Source organism: Lissotriton helveticus, chromosome 8 (genome assembly GCF_964261635.1).
Source record: "Lissotriton helveticus chromosome 8, aLisHel1.1, whole genome shotgun sequence".
Lineage (NCBI taxonomy): Eukaryota > Metazoa > Chordata > Amphibia > Caudata > Salamandridae > Lissotriton > Lissotriton helveticus.
The window spans coordinates 369,076,568-369,092,515 of record NC_136069.1 but is presented as its reverse complement, the minus strand read 5'-3'; the positions used below and the strand labels follow the sequence as shown (position 1 = coordinate 369,092,515).

At 40.8% G+C, this 15,948-nt stretch overlaps 1 protein-coding gene across 1 annotated transcript in view; it reads right to left on the bottom strand.

Moving 5' to 3' along the window:
* Window positions 1-15,948, bottom strand: part of KL (klotho) — a 360,970-nt gene that overhangs the window by 108,896 nt on the left and 236,126 nt on the right. Inside the window, exon 2 of the mRNA XM_078657164.1 lies at window positions 201-711. Coding sequence (XP_078513290.1) covers window positions 201-711 — 511 coding nt within the window. The remainder of the gene's footprint in view (window positions 1-200; window positions 712-15,948) is intronic.

Genomic DNA, 15,948 nt, shown 5'->3' with positions numbered 1-15,948 from the left:
ATGAGAGCATTGCTATACCAGTGGCTCCTGCACCAGACAGATTTATACAGTAGTTTTTTCGATTTCTACTGTCCTATTGGTATTTTCAATCATGCCAAGTGAACAGCCAAGGATGGTCATTCGTTCATTAATTCATGTGTCCATCAATCAATCATCTAGCCATCCATTCATTTATCAGAACTACAGAGTGCAAATCCTACCTTTTAAGGTCTCCATGATGAACTGTTTGAGATAATACATATATTTTGCATCCTCTGTTTGGGTATTCCCAGAGACAAACCAGCTGTTCTCTACGATGAATATTTCGGGGCTGTTAAATTCAGCATGGATCCAGCACAGGACCTGCCGCAGGCTGATGGACTCAAGTTGTTTGAACTTCATCTCGGAGTCCAACAGGCTGAAACTCAGCGCAGGGCCAAAGGAAAGGGCAAAGAAATCAGCAGTTCCTTTAATTGACCGTTTCTCTTCTTCTGTGAATGCGGGCAGTAAAGAAGAGAGGTTGTTCTTCATGCTCGGGGGGTAGTCCCCGTCAATAAATATGGGCTTGGCGAACCAACCCAGAACAAAGTCCAGGGACTTCTGGCATGCCTTTATGTCTTGTTCTGTCATGTTTTGGGGTTTTATCCAGTGGGAGCCAAGGGCCAGCGACACTTGTCCTCCTTGAGTAGAGCGGAACAGGTCATTGTAAAGGTGCCAGACAGCAGCGTGAGCCTGTGAAAAAACAGAAAATGATCAGAAGTGGTTAAACTTCAAAATTAGAGAAAACTTTGATATGTTCACAGTCACTGTTTCTAACCCCCCTAAACACAAGTTACATGGCTCATATTGTCTATCAGGCACTGTCTATAACCCTAAAAGACACACGTTTTCATGGATCACATTGTCTATCAGTCACTATTTCTAACCTCCCAATACACAAGTTTTCATGGATCACATTGTCTATCAGTTACTATTTCTAATCTCCCAAGATACAAGTCTACATGGATAATATTGTCTATCAATAACAATGTGTTTCATCACCTCATGTTTTCCCTCTGTCAACCAACTTTTCCTATTCAACTGTTTCCAACCAGTTTAAGTGATGGAGAATTAATAGCAACCCTCCAATTGGGCTAAATAATTAAGCTTCCAAAACATGAACATTCCTTCTGGTGACGTTACATGTAAGCCTATTCTTAGGACATAGTGACAGCATAAAAATGGCACATCCAAGCCGGTAAACAACCTTTACAACGCGGTCAAAACACCGCAGTGCCATCACAACGCAGATTTTCAATGCAAGTCGTTACCACGTCTTGCATTGGAGGGCGCGCTAGACTAAGGAATAGTAGATGTACTATTCCAACACCTTCCCTACTGTACGTAGGCTGGAGTTGGAATAGTAAATCATACTATTCCTAAGTCCAGCACCCTACAGCGCAATTCGTGGTAACGACTTGCATTGTAAAAGCTGCGTTGTGATGTACCGCGATCATTTTGATCGCGTGGTAACATCATACATCCATGCAAGCTCCATAGCGAAGGAAGTGCCCAGCACTGAACTGCTGAGTGTGCACTAAGAACCATGTGCCCACCTATGTGTTCCACAGAGACCCGATTTTCTTTTGTAGGGATATGGAGTGTACTGAGAGAGGTGGGGTTTGCACTGTTGGGAACACTTAAGACTGAGGAGGAAATTGGAGTCACCCAAACCATTCACTGTTAGCTTTAATGTGATGTTAATAGAATCAGGATTCATGCTCTGGCAACTTGAAAATATTGGAAAATACTATCAGTGAGAGTAAGTGACAAAACCTGTACCCTGGAAAAGAATAATTACATTGATTATATTTTTTAATTGATCTGAAAGGGAAATACATGAATTCAAACGTTCAAAAATGTATTAAGATGATGGAGTATTCATCGGGTGGCAACACAATGGCAAGATAGAATGTGGTTGACTGTAGTCCAGAACAAATGATTTTATTGGATTTGACGGACCAAGTGAATCTCCTGGAGGGATTCAGGTGATTCCACATGTCCCACAAATTCCTCACGGAGTTTTGGGTTAAATGTTAATAATCAGCGGCTTTGCATCTCTACACACGATTCAATGACCTTCTAAGAGATTCAAGGGCATTTTAGTGGTGTAATTGTAGCTAACAGAAACCAGTATTCCCAATTTTCCTGGGGTGTGAGGGAAAAAAGCTTGCTAAGGGCAAGCATTTTTATGAAGAGAAAAAGAGACCCAAGGTTGTTAGATTTCAAATATATGTATGGTAGTCTTGGCAAGAAGAAAATTACCATTAACCTAAACAAGTGTAGCCACTGAATCAAGTCATTGTTTATCAACTGTCTTTGTTAGGTAATTACACTTCCTCAGTTTTTAATCTATAAACATTATTGTGATTTGAACTTCAGCAGTTCAATTACACACGCTCTCAAACTGGAGTGGTTAGGAGGAGAGAAGACACTTGGAACTTCTACATTTCACTGCTCACAACTCTTAAAATAACTATTCATAAGCCACGTATTAAGAAAGACTTTCTATGGCAGCATATTTTTCATTACAAGATAAAAAGGATAAAAAAGGTAGTTTAATATTTTTCTGATGTCAAGACCCTCCAACCATAAGTGTAAGAACATGCCAGATGCTTCAGCGTATTGAGGGTTCTCCGAAAGGTATTAGACCTCCTCCCCATGGACTCCAGGAAGACCATTGTCCATGCCCTAGTAACCCCCCATCTGGACTACGGGAACGCCTTGTTACTGGGATTGAGCAAAAAGGGACTCCACCAACTCCAGTGTGTCCAGAATGCCGCTGCACGACTTGTGCTCAAGCTTCCTCGCAGAGCCTCAGGGAAATCTGCCCTGTCCAAACTTCACTGGCTCCCCGTCAAGGAGCGAATCAAATTTAAAGCATTATGCTTTGCCCATCGCATCGCTCATGGCACAGGGCCTGATTATTTAAAAAGCCTTCTTACAATACACCGCCCCTCCAGAAATCTTAGATCTTCGGGGGCTATGCTGTTTAAAATCCCTAAAGTCACCAGAGCTAGGATGGGTGGCTGCTCGTTTGGATATCTGGCTTCTAAGTGCTGGAATGAACTCCCACTCGAGATCCGTATGGAGCCCTCTGAAACTAGGTTTCGGGGAAAACTGAAAACTCTATTATTTCCACGCACTTAACCGTTTCCCCTCAGATGGCTATCCAGCTTTCCCTTCTCTAGCGTCTGTGCAGTCTTCAGCGCGGGGACACTCTGTTCTTGAGTAACCAGGCGCTTTACAAATGGCTTTAAATTAAATTAAAAAAAATTAACAGGAAGAGAGTGTGTCCTTATCTCTTATTTTCATAAGCAGTGATTCAGCAATCAAAAGAATTATACAAAATAACGCATTTGAAAAATGTTATCAATTTCCTAACACCCCACTTGTATGTTTGGTTACCACTCTGTACAGAATGATGTTGCCGGCATCATCAATCAGAATGCTCAAAATGAAGGTGCTAACTATTTTTTACTGTAAAGAAAAGTGTGTTAAATACCCTTGCACATATTTTGCGCTATAGCTCTTTGGACTACCCCTCTAATTGTAGAGCAGGAAATGACCAGTGCTTAACACTGAAACATAATTGACCACTGCTAACTCAAGAAGCAGAGGGAAATAACATTTAACAAATAGGATACAAGGTACAAACATTAACATTTTTACCTGAAGGTGTGCGGGAAGGAAAGAACTTTCATGGAATCTGTTTTCCATGAGAAAAAAAAATGAAAAATAATATTTTTCTTAATGTGACAATACCACTGTCTGCCCAGAAGTCACGCTTACTTAATAAATACAAATATCCAGAAGCATTTTCCTGTCCTTTTGAGGCATGGCCCCAAACAAGTAGCTTTAAGCTAGGGACTGTTTTTGGTACAATACTCAAAATAATGAAAAATAGAGACTTTTGGGCATTTAAAAAGATGCTTACTTTGGAAAATAAAACGAATTTCGTTGAACGCACTGCATCACCAAATGCGATGCGGTGCATGCAACGAAATTCGTTTTATTTATTTATATGTTTACTTACCTGTTAAACTCAGTAATCCACACATTACTATTCCCCACCCTGCCCCTCCCCCTCTCCACGTCACCGCCCTACAGGAACTCCTGCTGCCGACCGTGGCTGTTGTGTCCTGTGTGACAAATTCATCCACTTATGACGTTTTAAACAATACATCTTTCTATGCTGGGACATGTAGTTTCACTGACCCCATTAAAAACACACGTTTGAAGAGGGTAGGGTAAAACTAATGTTGGCAAAAAAAGACCAAGCTGTGGATGTTGGCTATGGCACAGAGTTAATTGGCTGCCAATGTAACTGTACCTTTTTTTGCATAGCTCTTGAGTTCTTCCATGTCTGGTATGGGTAGTTTTTCGACTCCTTGTTTTATTCTTCACATTCTACTCACTGGTAATTTTGTTATTCCCATTGCAAACCCAGGACTCATAGTCAAACAAAATAAAGAAACGAAACAGACCCATATGTCCTACTTGCCCCAAGCATGGGGTATCTTGAAATTCTGAAGTATCCTGCCAAAGCCCCACAAGTAAATTACTCCGGATGAAACTTTAAAAATAGCGCAGCACACAGTGCAGAAGATATGCCGCACCACTATCCAGAAAAAAGGAAACCACCACTATTTCAATGACTGAGCTATGCTTTGTAGCAAAACTTTCTGGTCAAACACAAAAATATCTCACCTCATACAAAAAACACAGACCGCCCCAATTCACTAAATAGCTTGTTATTACCACACCCTCAATAATCAGTTGGTCAGCATTTCCAACTCATTGGCACTCAGCCAAGTGCTCTCCAAAATAAAAGAAAGGTACCTCTCTGCAATGAATGGGGCCTGAAGCCTGAAGTTATATTTCAATTCTAAAAAAGCACATGACCATTAGTAAAACCTCGACTCACCCAACATTGGGTGTTTCAAATTCGTGCCAATTTAGTTTACTGAGGACCTTTAGACAGCGGGTCACCAAGATCTCACAAAAGCACAATTGGTTGATAAATAACTTCTTACTAGATTTTGTGATTAGTGTTAACCAGGATAAATAGGTGTCAGTTCATAAATGCTCTTCTCTTCAAATGCAGCAGCTGTTGACATAGGACCAGTGATTAATTTGAGCTCGTGGTTTCGGGTGCTTAAAACCGGCACTTAATTTGCAACACCGGCGCTTGTGACAGTCTGCCACAAGGTGGTGCTGTCCGGGTAATTTAGAGATGACCACAATAACATGTAATTATTAACTCAATATAAATTAAAAATGACTACTATCAGCCGGCCAAGCCATTTTTAGCTTTGGAGGCCTGAAATAGTTTGAATTGTCACACCTGTAGAAGTGTAATGGTTAGTAGTTGTGTTGCTACTATGACTGGCAGCATGGCAGAGGCAAAATGTGGTGCAAGCAGCTGTGGCCTCCTGACGAGAGCCCTCGCACTTATTTTCTTACAAATTAAGCACTGCATAGGACTAGTATGATACTTAACAAGCCTCCAGAAAACCACAACTTAGAGGTATGAAATAATAAGTGGTGCCCAGTAATTTGTCAATCTTTGTTTATGGTCTAAATTACCATCAATATGCAGAGGATATACTGGTGTGGGGCCTGCGACCATTCCCGAAAATTATGTGATGGAGACTGTGTGAAAGAGGGAAGACATGCTTGGGAATTTATATTGTAATGTCAGATTCGGATCACTAACACAATATTTAAGGAAACAATATCGTTTGACACAAATATTGTGTCAAAAATATTGTTTACCAAGATATCATGTAATGTAAATTGATACTTGTATAGCGCACTACTCACCCGCAAGGGTCTCAAGGCACTTGTACTGCAGTGTAGTTCCTATTATCCCAATAGGCTCTGCGCATTGGAATAATACCTCCAATAGTATAGACCTAGACCAGACGTTAACTAGGTCTTCTACTGTCGATATTAGACTTAAAGTTTTGGGTTTGCCAGCTAGCTCAGAGTTCACTAGAAACTTTCTCGAATAGACAAGGAGGAGTTGAACCTCCCTGGATAGACAAGAAGGGATTTAGTTTCTGACAACCATAGAACATGACAACTTTGCTCTCCCCTAATCAAGAGTGTATCTCTAGAGTCGTGTGAAAACAAAAGACAACTTATTTTACTCAGTCAGTACGTGCATTCTTAGTTTCACCAGATTGTAGAGAAAAGGAAGAGACGGGCGTGTTCAATAAAAGATGTTATTTATTGATCAGTCTCTTTTCTCGTACAAGAGAAATGAATCGATATTATTGCAATACTTATGGTTAAGTAAAGTGCATACAATAAAAGCAGAAGTATAAAATAATACTGTAAAAACATTTATATGGTTTCTAAGCCATATGGTGGTTTAAAATGGATAAAATAGATACATACATATAAACATTTGACTAATCGTACTCAACTGGTGCTTCTAACCACGCCTACCCCAGTGTACCTGACCTAAGCCTAATACGTGGGCGGGGATAGAAAGTAGCAGTCTAAGTTAAGTTTGTTTTGCCAAGTGACTGATTCAAGAATTCTCTGCAAGGGGTTATTCAGTTCTGTACCTGAGGTCTAGGATGGTTGAGGGATAGTATCTCTCGTCTGAGGTCTCGATATTCCAAGCTGCCTGCGAGGGCTGCTCGGAAGCGCCGGAGCTGGATTTCTCGGCAGGAGAAAGGCAGCGTCTCGTTCTCAGCGCGTCAGGAAGGCGGGGCAGCTAGTGGGCTTCGCTCTCTGCTGGGCTTCGGCAAGTCTCGCTGCTCCGGTCTCGTCACCACCGTGTGTGTTTGCTTAAGGCAATATCGGTAATATTTATACCTGTAAGGTGCCGAGATTGAGGTAAGGATGGACATAGATACGTCAATAAGGATGTCATACGAGCTGGTCGTTAGCGCATTCTTTTACTGAAGTTCTCGGTGAAATCAAAACAATGGCCGCAGGGTTTTTCCCAGGTTGTCATAGGTTTGATTTGTTTTGAGAACTCCGTATGCCTTATCAGGGGCTGGAGGAATATTGCTTGCCTAATTAGATGGCAAGCGTTATGACCTAATCAGATAACGCGCTCCTGTGCCGTGGTCTGGCATAATCAGATAACGGTTTCTGCATCATGGGATGGCTGCTAGTTAACTCGTTAACCAGAATAGGGTCAGGAATAGGGGGATCGATACAGAACCTATAGGAATACATCACACCCACTCCACGCTAACTATGGCCATATATACGAATCTAGGCATAGTAAAACATACTGTAGAGTATCGTGTATACCTTACCACCCCAAAATACACATAATGCATTTTGAAATTATGTAACATACGGGGAAAAAATAGTCATATGTACTATATGCACTCAAGCAGTAGAATAATGCTAAAATAATCACGCATATGTGTACATTATTAGTAATTGAATATTAGAATTACACATGAAATGGCTCTTAATACAGAAGAAAAGTTCGAGACCACTTCATCACAGTTCAAAAATATTTATAAACATACCAGCGGGCAGCTAATGTCTATGAAGTTTCTAAAAATAGAAATTAGTTCTCTAAGAATAGTTCTTACTTTAAGCAGAAGAAAAGTGTCCCGTTAAATGTAACAAAAATATTTTGGGGCTGCTAAAAAATTGCTGTCCGTGAACTGGAGGAAAAGTCGATCTTGCTACTTTATTATTAAAGTTGAAGGCCAAATTCAAGGTGTCGGGAACGCCGTGTGCTAGCTTGTTCAAGAGTCATTATTTCTGCTCTGGTGAGAACATCATATCGTTGAGACTGCTGAGAAAGCTGTCAACAGCTTCCTGTGAGAGTTCCACTAACTCGGAAAAGGATGTAACCATGCATTCATGTGCATGATTGTCTCCATTGACGTTTTGATTAGTATTGCTGACAGAAGGTTGTACCTGATCGATGCTGCTTTCATCTTGATCTTCACTACCCCTTAATCGTAGTGGTGAAGTTTCCACGAATGCCGTCATCAGGATTGGCAGCCGTTGAGGGCAGCACAATGCATGAGCCTTTACCGGACCCAACAATGTTTCTGCATCCATTGGCGCATCCGATTGTAGCGTCAGACAGGTGTCCAACACGCATTCTTCTCCGCACAGCATGCACCTTAATACAGGTAAAACACATCTTTGCCATATCGGTCGAAATGAAAGAAACCAAGTCATGTTCAGGTCTCTAAGCCGGGTTAGTCCCAGGATTTTTGATATCCGGTCCCGGTATCCAATGGCTCGGATTGTTTCTTCCCTTGTCGCAAGTGTTTTGTCTGTGACACGGTTTGCCATAACGAAAAATAAGGACTAAGAATAGGATTCCTGCAATTAGTCCCAAAATGAGGGGAACTCCTCCAAAAATGGAATGGACGAAGTCTGGAAAAATACCCAGTATGGCTTTGAATGGTGTTAATGCCATCGAAAATACTGTCTTAAATACATTTGAAACTCCACTGGTATCAGAAATATTTAAGATTTCATTCAGGATTTCTGCGAAATGTATGGGGGAATTAGTTGATAACAATGAGTGAATCTCTGCAGTCGTCCTTGCGACTAGGAGATCATACGTTTCTTTTGATGACGTGAGCCTGGTCGGCGTCTGAAGAAGCACTGTTTTCATTCTGCTTAAAGTATCAACTCGAATAGAAGTAATTTTCAAGTGAGGCCATGCCCTTGCCTCCCTGTCTGGAAAGGAGCTGGGAAACAATAAGCGTCCACAGCACATGACCTTCGCAGTCGTACTGATGAGATAAGGAACCTCGGGCAGTAGACTACAACATCTGCGATCCACAATTAGAATGTAACTCCCGTTATAGAGTCTTTTAAAGAATGGTTCTATCTCTGTTGCAGGTGTGCCTAGCTGGTGACATGAAAGGTTATTTGAGTTCCCTTCACAGGCTCCATGCAAACTAATTCCATTACACAGAAGTGTACCGCTTAGTGACATCGCACAATTATTGCCACTAAGAAACACTTTCTGTCCTTTATTACTGACACATGCATGTGAATAGGGCAAGTTCCATGTTGTCTTAATGTACCCTTTTCCCAATTTTTCGTACATGCCAGCCTGTATATATTTTTGGCAGTATTGAAACCTGAAAGTAGATATCGGAATATTAATTATCCCATGTATTATCCATTCAATGACAGGTCGTTCTGACATTGTCAATGGTAATCTCTCGAGTTTCTCAATGCTCAGGATTGTATAATCAGCACCCTTTTGTGCCATACTGATCTGTTTATCAGTAAGGTTAAAGATAGTGAATAGTGACGTTGTGTTGATTAAACGCCAAGGCACATAGCCTGAACGCAGGTTTTGTAACGCCAGCCAAGCTGTACAATAGAACGCAATTGAGACTGACCGTGTTGTAACAACAGTAAGTCTTGCGATATTATGTCGATTGCTGATGACACAATGCTGTCCAATGAAAAGATTCTGGAGGACAGAGTCATTAACCCATTGTCCACTACAGAAAGCGATTTTTCCAAATTAATACGGTCAATTTCCCGTATACTTTCTGCTGTCTCAATTTGAGTTATCTTCCAGGCCTCGTTGTAAGCTGCATATATAGAGGCTGCTATGAAGCGTTTTTGACGCTGTTTGCGTGGTCCCATAATGAAATCACGCAAGTCAGCACCATCAGTAAGTAAAGTTAGGTGTTGCTTAATTTCTGTCAGTGTGGAAGTTTTTAGCCATTGAAGGCAGAGTTTGCCCACACTGTAGGTGGTGATTATCCCTGGGTGTTGTCTTTGGGAATATCTAGGGTCTGGCCTGGTCAATTTGAACCCCTGTGTTTTGTTCAGGAATCTGTCTTGACAGTTATTAGTATCTGTGGGCCAGATCAACCATTGTTTCCAATCAGGATTTGTTCTGTTTTGGTTTAATACATAGTTTACGTCTATCTCTTCATCTGTAGAGTTATTGCTGTTCATTGTTGGTTTTGGAATAGACGGTTTATTTAAGTCTTTGATTTTGGCTAATCCAAGACAGGTAGTTTGTTGAATAGTTTCATTCAAGAATATAATTTGTTCTGGGATCATGCAGGCTCTAAACAATGATTCTATACCTTGTACTTGCCATTCTTTTGTACCCCAAACACTTTTCAATTCAACATTTTTGACCCAATAATCAAAACCAAATGTATTCATTTGTTCAAAAAATGAGTCCGAATATATCAATTTTGTGTTTGTAAGCATGGTTTTTGTTCCTGTCCTATTTGACAATTTGAAATAAAATGTTTCAGCATTACTTGTGTTGAACCCTGAAAAGTATGAATATTTGTCATAAAAGGTTCTTGAGCTTCCTTTTGGAGGGGTTGCACAATGTTCCCATTGATTATAATTTAAAATATTTCTAGGTTGTGCTGATTTATGTAAAAATTGGTTACCATAGTGGTTGTAGCAGTACATACTATCATAATTAGACGAACCCTGCAAATAATCATGTTTGGTAAATTTAGCAGACATCACTAGATCAGACATCATGTTATTAATACTTTCAAAGTCCCAATCATCAGCAAATGAGTTTGGTTTTACAAAGTCACTCAACGAGATCTTGATTTGGTGTGGATATTTGAGGATCTCTACCGGACCATAAATTTCATAGTCAGTATTGTCCCATGCTACCCCACCCGGTATAGGATTGGCTGTGAAATTGACTGAAGAAAGTTCTCTTTTCTTGACGTGTGAAGACGTGTGTGGCTTGAGGATCAAGTTGATTTTCTGGCTTGCTGTGTCCATTTTAGCATATTTTCCCTCAATGAAGCGTCCCAAACATAGTATCATGATGAGCCAAAGTATCAGGATAAATACACCAAATGACACCCAAAATTCAATCCACGGAGAAATCAGATAGGTTTCTTTCAGCTGTTTCCATATTTCCTTAGCTTTATCTTTAAAGGTTTTTGTTGATGGCTGTGTCTTTGATTCACTTAGATCTTCAGAAGAATCTTCAAAGTTGATGAAGTAGCCGGATGCCGTTCTGTCTATTGTTCCAATTGCTTCAGGATTACTGTTTCTTGCAGCTTCAGCATATTCATTTGTTACTTCATTGTAGGTTGGTGTGTCTCTACTAAATGTTTTTATTTGGGTTTTCAGAGGTGTGAGTTCCATTGCATTGTTGCATAGTCCTTGTTGTTGTTCTGTAGGCGTTTCGAATGTGATTAGCCTTTTAGTTAGCACCTCTGTACTTGTAGCAAACCTCGGTGTTCTACTACTTATCGGGAGTCCACTTGGCCTACTGTTTGTTATCGGCCACATGATTGTGGTTTTACCAGGTCGATGGATACAACTCGGTTCTCCTTTTTACCAGCAAGCGGCGGTAGTACAACTGATCTTGTCCCGTTGATGGACAAGACAGGAACTGCTTTTCTGTAAGAAGGCCCAAATTCCTTCTTTACCGCGATCTTTTCTCTGACTAGATCCCCGACTTTTGGAATCCAGACAGGTCTTGCTGGGACAGGTGGTGGTTCTTCAGTGGTTGTTGGCTGCTGTTTCAACTTTATGTTGCTCAGGTCTTTTCTTGTTTCGTTTAAGTCCTGTAAAATAGCCAAACGATCTTTGATATCAAAGCTTTTTTCTTTTACCACTGAAGTCTGACTGTCAAGATCTAAGACTAGCATCCTAGTTCCAAACAGTAATTCGTACGGACTGAATCCCCTCAGAGAATTTCTTGGCAAGTTGTTTAGACTACGTTGGACACTTATTAGATGTTTGACCCACCCAGCTCCCGAACCTAATACCTTTGCTGTTATAGATTGCTTTATGTCACGGTTTTTTCTTTCAACAATTCCGTTTCCCTCGGGATGAAATGGACAAGAATACCGCAATGTAACGCCCATGTTGACCATGGCCTCCTTATAAGCTCTAGAGCTAAAAGCAGGACCCTGGTCCGAATGCAGCATGCCAATTGCGTATGTGCCGATAAAGACTCGCAAATCTTTTATAACAGTTCTGGCGTCAGCCGTTCGCTGGGGCCACATCCATATGAATCTCGTGCATGAATCCACTGCGACCAAGATATATTTGTAAGGGACCACAGTGGTCCAGGTAAACACAGGCTAATGGTTTATCCGAGATTAGAAGGGGCGTCTGTGCTGGTCGTCTCACTGTTGATACTTTCATTTTTTGACATATTTCACATTCTAGAGCATAGTTCCTTGTTTGTCTTCTCATTTGTGGCCACCAGTATCTCTGTTTTAATAACGATACTGTGGCTGAGACGCCAGCATGTACAGAAGCAAGTCCTTTGTGTGCCGCTATGATGAGTCCTAACCTATGTTCCATGTTTGGAATTACTCTATCCCCCACTCCAGGGATTCGAGCAAATGGAACGTTATTTGCATCAGTTATGTATGAGTACTTTACTGGAAAGCCTTTCGGGAGTGTTTCTATCGCATCTTTTACTGTAGCGCTGACAGCTTGTAATATATCGCTGTCTATTTTTGTTTTTGACCGAGTGATGGCAGCTACGGAAGCCGTTTGCACAGCTGTCTTCGCGGCCTCATTAGCCAATGAATTCCCTGCAACGTGAACGCCATCACGTTGATGACTCAGTGTATGTATCACGTGAGTCTTTGGTAGTTCTTTTTTTAACAGAACTATTTGTTCCCAAAGCAGTTTTTGTTTTATTGTTGCACCTGTGTCATCTTTGTAACCGTTTTGAATCCATTTCTGCAAATCGCTGTTATATGATTTGACGCAGTAATACGAATCGGACACTATGAGTGTCGGGAATTCGCGATCTGCATTATCCAGCGCCATTTTCAATGCTATTATTTCAGTCTGTTGTTCTGAATTAGTTTCTACTGAGTGTGTTTTTGTTAATAGAGGTCTTAGTATACCTCCGCGCCACACTTCTTTTGTAATCTCACATGTGGGGTTGTATGCTTGTTCCCCCCAAACGGATGGTTGAGCATGTCCGTCTGTATAGATTACACAAGCGTACTGTCGTAATGGCAGAATGTCGATTGGCAGAGGGAATATTCTTTCATATTCTAGATATTTTAGTTCCTCTAGTTCTGGATCAAAGTAGTATTTTACTTTGTCCATTGTAATGGAATTCACCCATTGTATCCATTCCGGATTCAATGCTGTTGTTGGTAAATTACACGGTGTTGTTAATGCCTCAAAGGCTGATTCTGCTGTTCTGACTGTGATGTGTCTACCGTCAGCTTTATCTTTTTCTCTAGCTATTGCGGTTTGAACTGCATGAACAATGTTTTCTTTAATGCTGAATTTCTTTTCAGCTTCTGTGTACAAGTGTGATTTGAATGCAATTGGTACCTTTTCTCCCTCATTCGAGGTCAGGTATGTGAATCCGCATCTTCCTGGGATGACTCGAATCACAAGGTTGCGTGTGTTATCACGTGTTTCTAATTTTGTTTTAATTAACATATCTGTTTGTAAGGATCTCAGAATTTCTGTGTGTTTTTGAGTCCAATTTGATTTTTTAAAATCTGGTTTTATTAGATCATAAAGGGGTTTGACCCTTTCTGCGTAATTTGCAATGTATGTTCTTCCGAAATTTAGGAAGCCTAGAATTGACTGTAGGTTTTTTAGTGTTCTAGGTGCTTGGAGTACGGCACATTTCTCTAGGAAATTGTCAGCCAGGCTTTTGCCTTCACTTGATAATTCATATCCTAAGAACAGGACTGTTAGATGGGCAATTCTAGATTTTTTAAAGTTGAATTTGTAACCCTCTGCTGTGAACCCAAGTATTATGGTGTTCACTCTTTTCAAGTGAGTATCCAAGTCATCATCTGTTAGGTATATGTCATCGACATAAGATAATGCTTCGTCATCATATGTTTGTAGTAACTCTGTTACCCTCGCTGAGAATACTCCTGGGCTGTTCTTGTACCCCTGGGGTAACCAACAGAATTGTTTTTGAGCGCCATTTATTGAGAACACTGATAAGTATCTGCTCTCTGGTGCTATATTTTGACAAAAGAATCCATTAGAGATGTCTAATGTTGTTTTATATTTTTTGCGCACTATGTTATTCATTAGTGCAGCACTATGCGAGTTTTGTACTGCAAAAGTTTTGCAACATGAGTTAAGGTGTCTGTAATCCAAAACTAGACGATATGAGTTGTCTGGTTTGGAGACAGGAAACAAAGGGTCGTTCATTTGTGAGGTGCAAGTTTCAATCACCCCCTGGTATTCTAGTTGATCTAGAATTTCCTTTACCTGTTTTTTAGCTTCTTGCTTGATTGGATACTGCCTTTGTGCAGTAGGTTGTGATTTTAACTGGATTTTGTGAGGAGGAGAGTCCTCATCCCATCCTACATGATTTTTATATAAAGCAGGAGCTTGAGCTACTGCCCACTTTCTTGCAAGTGTATATTTTTTATGAATTGGAATATGATTTGGGAAGGCAGGCATAATTATTTCTTCGCCATGTGGGCACTCCCTGACGAACTCTGGTGGCCAATCTTTTTCAGCTAGAAGGATGTCATAGCCCTCGGAGAGATTATCCCAAAAAAGGCCCCTTATTTTTCTAGTCTTATCCCCTTCTATACGTAAAGTTATTTCATATATTTTGTGAGGTTTGCTAACTCTGGTGTCTGCAGTTTCCACCTGAATGTATTCATTCGTGTCCACTGTCTCCAGATGATTCATAAGGACTTTGCGTGCTATGCTCACTTCTGCTGCGCTGTCTAGCATTGTCTGAGCCCACTCTCCGTTTTTCAGCTGTGTCCTCAGTATTCTCAGCATTGTTGAATACTTTAATACTGGCTACCTTCTTTTTTGGAAACTGTAATTTTTTATTTGGATGAGCAGGTTCTTTGTCTTTGGACTTGACGTGCCCTTCCCTGGGTTCCGATCGTCCTCTTCTTTCCGATTTCTGCGAGGAAGTCTGAAAAGATTGAGAGGGACGTGTATCAAAATCTTGATATCTATCCGGTTTCTTTATGTTATCCCTATTTCTAAGGTTGTATTTTTTCACAGAGGGCTCCCTTTGGGGAGACTTGGGTCCTTGGTCCGGAGATCTTTCTCTCCGCCGAGGAGACCTTCCTCTGGACTGGAATCTCTTTTCTTTTGGATTGGATTGTTTGTTTCCATCCCAGTTCTTCTTTTGACTGTTTAGATTATTTTTAATAAATATTTTTTCAGGACTTTCAATTAGTTGGGGCTTTACTGGTATTCCACCCAAACTATCTCTACCTAGTTCTTCATAGGATTTTTCTATAATTCTGGCAATTTCAGCCGGTTGGTCTGCTATATCTGTCTCTTTTAACCTCTGGCGGATCGCCACATTCGCTGCTTCTCCTTTTATGTTGGCTAGTAATATTGCCGAGACCTGCTTGAAGTCTTTTAGTAATTTCATACCAAGAGTTAAAGCGGGTTCTGGACCGTATTCGTCTTGAATTTGTTTTAGCACATCTGGTATTACTGACATGGATGGAACTCCATGTGTTTTTGTGTAAATGGAAGCAAAGACTGTACCCCAAGTGTCACAGTCCTCCACGTGTGGTGCGATTCCCATTGGAAGACAGATAGTCAGAATCCTGTGTTTATCCACAGGGGTGGTGTCTGGAAACACCGCCTCTATTTGGGTGATTTTTTGTGCTAACCAGAATGGTATTTGTTCCCGTTTAGCTGGTACTTTACCTAGGCAGGACTGTATGTTCTGTGGTGTAATTTTATTTGTGTTCCCCTGATGAGGGGTCAGCTGTGGGATTTTAACTACAGGTTGGATGGTTGAAGTCCGCATTACATATTGGACTAGTTGTCTATATATTTTAATTAATTGTTTTAGTTGTACTAAAACATCTGCTGCAGACATTCTTTCGGTGTCTGGATGTGGTGTGTATCCGGCTAGGACCGGCCACGTTGCTCCTGGTCTACCTAGTGGACCGAGCCTGGTGATGTGATTATTATGTTTTAGGGCGCCATTAAACAAGAGCAGATGCTCTTGGAATTTGA